We start from the raw sequence: 1,562 nt of genomic DNA, 5'->3' as shown, positions 1-1,562 counted from the left end.
TTATAACTCTATGAATTTACATTATTGCTATTATTATATCTACACAATATCCATATAAATATAGTCTATATAAATACTACGTAAACATGCCTATTACTACACAATTATCCATATGAGTATATAGAAAAATACAAATATTATATAAATCTATATAAATATACACTATATAAACTACATAAAAATCCCTATAAATATATATATGCTACATACATAATAAATATATAAGATATATTACATAATTATAACTATCCCTCTCAACATATAATATATACTACATAAATATCCACATAGATATCTAAACATATCTTGAGCAAGTATTATATACCATTTTTTCCCTATTTTTTTTAATTTATTTATTTTATTTTATTTTATTTTATTTTTTTATTATTATTTTTTTTATTATCACTATTTTATTTGTTTCTCACACTCCTCGTTAACCCGTTTCCTCTTCCATAAACCTGGTTATAAATATTTTTTTGTATCTCTTTTTAAACAGATTTATGTTAGTACTTTGTTTCAAAATCCTCCTGGATCTTTTCAGTTCTGTTGTGGAACTGAGGGGGGTTTCCCGGGCCCCCGGCCCCCCGCCCCCCCCCGACCCGCCAGCCAGCCAGCCAGCCAGGCATCTTGCATTTATTTGTGCGTGTTGATTTTCCGACAGAAACTTTATCCACGAACCACATTAGAAGCGGCGGAGAGAAACCGAGGAGAGAAACCGAGGAGCCGCCGGTGGAAAAGCGTCTGACGTCTACAGGTTCAGACGGGCTGAAGCTGCCGGGTCAAAGGTCACAGACGGGGACCCGTCAGGAGCCAGATGTTCCTGCTGGGAAAAAGAGAAGAGGAACGACGGAAGATTGAGAGGAATCTCTGCAGCAAAACAACGGACCTAGAACCAGAACCAGAACCAGAACCCTTCAGAACCCTCCACTTTTGTTTTCTTTAAAAAACATCTGTCTTTATTAACTTTATTTTCAAGATGAAGAAGTGTTGAGCCGCATTTTGTAATAAATGTCCAAAATGTAATAACTTTATCATTTCATTTTGTAATAAACTGACGCATTTTGTAATAAGTTTTGCTGCATTATGTAATAAGTTATTACATTTTGGGAAGATTTACATTTAGATACTCTAGGAACTACGAGTAAACCTGCACTCTGAGAGCGGAGAGCTCTGCCAGGAACATAAGGCACTATCAGGTCTTGTAAATTTTGCCCCATTATGTAATAAGTTATTTCATTTTGAGAAGATTATTATAAAATGCACTTGCAACTTTTTTATTCTCTAGAAAATGTAATAACATGGTGCATTATGTAATAACAATTCTAAAGCATAGTTTATTTGTTTGTTATTGGCCTATATAATTCCAAACTTCAAATATGCAACTAAAGTTATATTTGGAGTTTTATACATAGATTTATTGGGCTACATAGCCCGAAGGGAAATTGCATAAAAAACAACAAAAGTCACTCTTGTATAAATTCATTGTTAAACAAACAACAATAATAATAGGTATTATTACATAAATGCACCATGTTATTACATTTCCTAGAAAATAAAAAAGT

General features: G+C 32.8%; 1 protein-coding gene across 1 annotated transcript in view; it reads left to right on the top strand.

Moving 5' to 3' along the window:
- The window catches only part of gorab (golgin, rab6-interacting), a 25,151-nt gene extending 24,293 nt beyond the window's left edge, over window positions 1-858 (top strand). The window contains exon 7 of the mRNA XM_061739012.1: window positions 687-858. Coding sequence (XP_061594996.1) covers window positions 687-858 — 172 coding nt within the window. The remainder of the gene's footprint in view (window positions 1-686) is intronic.
- The last annotated feature ends 704 nt before the right edge of the window (window positions 859-1,562 follow it).

This window comes from Cololabis saira, chromosome 13 (genome assembly GCF_033807715.1).
Source record: "Cololabis saira isolate AMF1-May2022 chromosome 13, fColSai1.1, whole genome shotgun sequence".
Lineage (NCBI taxonomy): Eukaryota > Metazoa > Chordata > Actinopteri > Beloniformes > Belonidae > Cololabis > Cololabis saira.
Note: the sequence above shows the minus strand (reverse complement) of the source record. Positions and strands in the feature narration are given on the sequence as shown.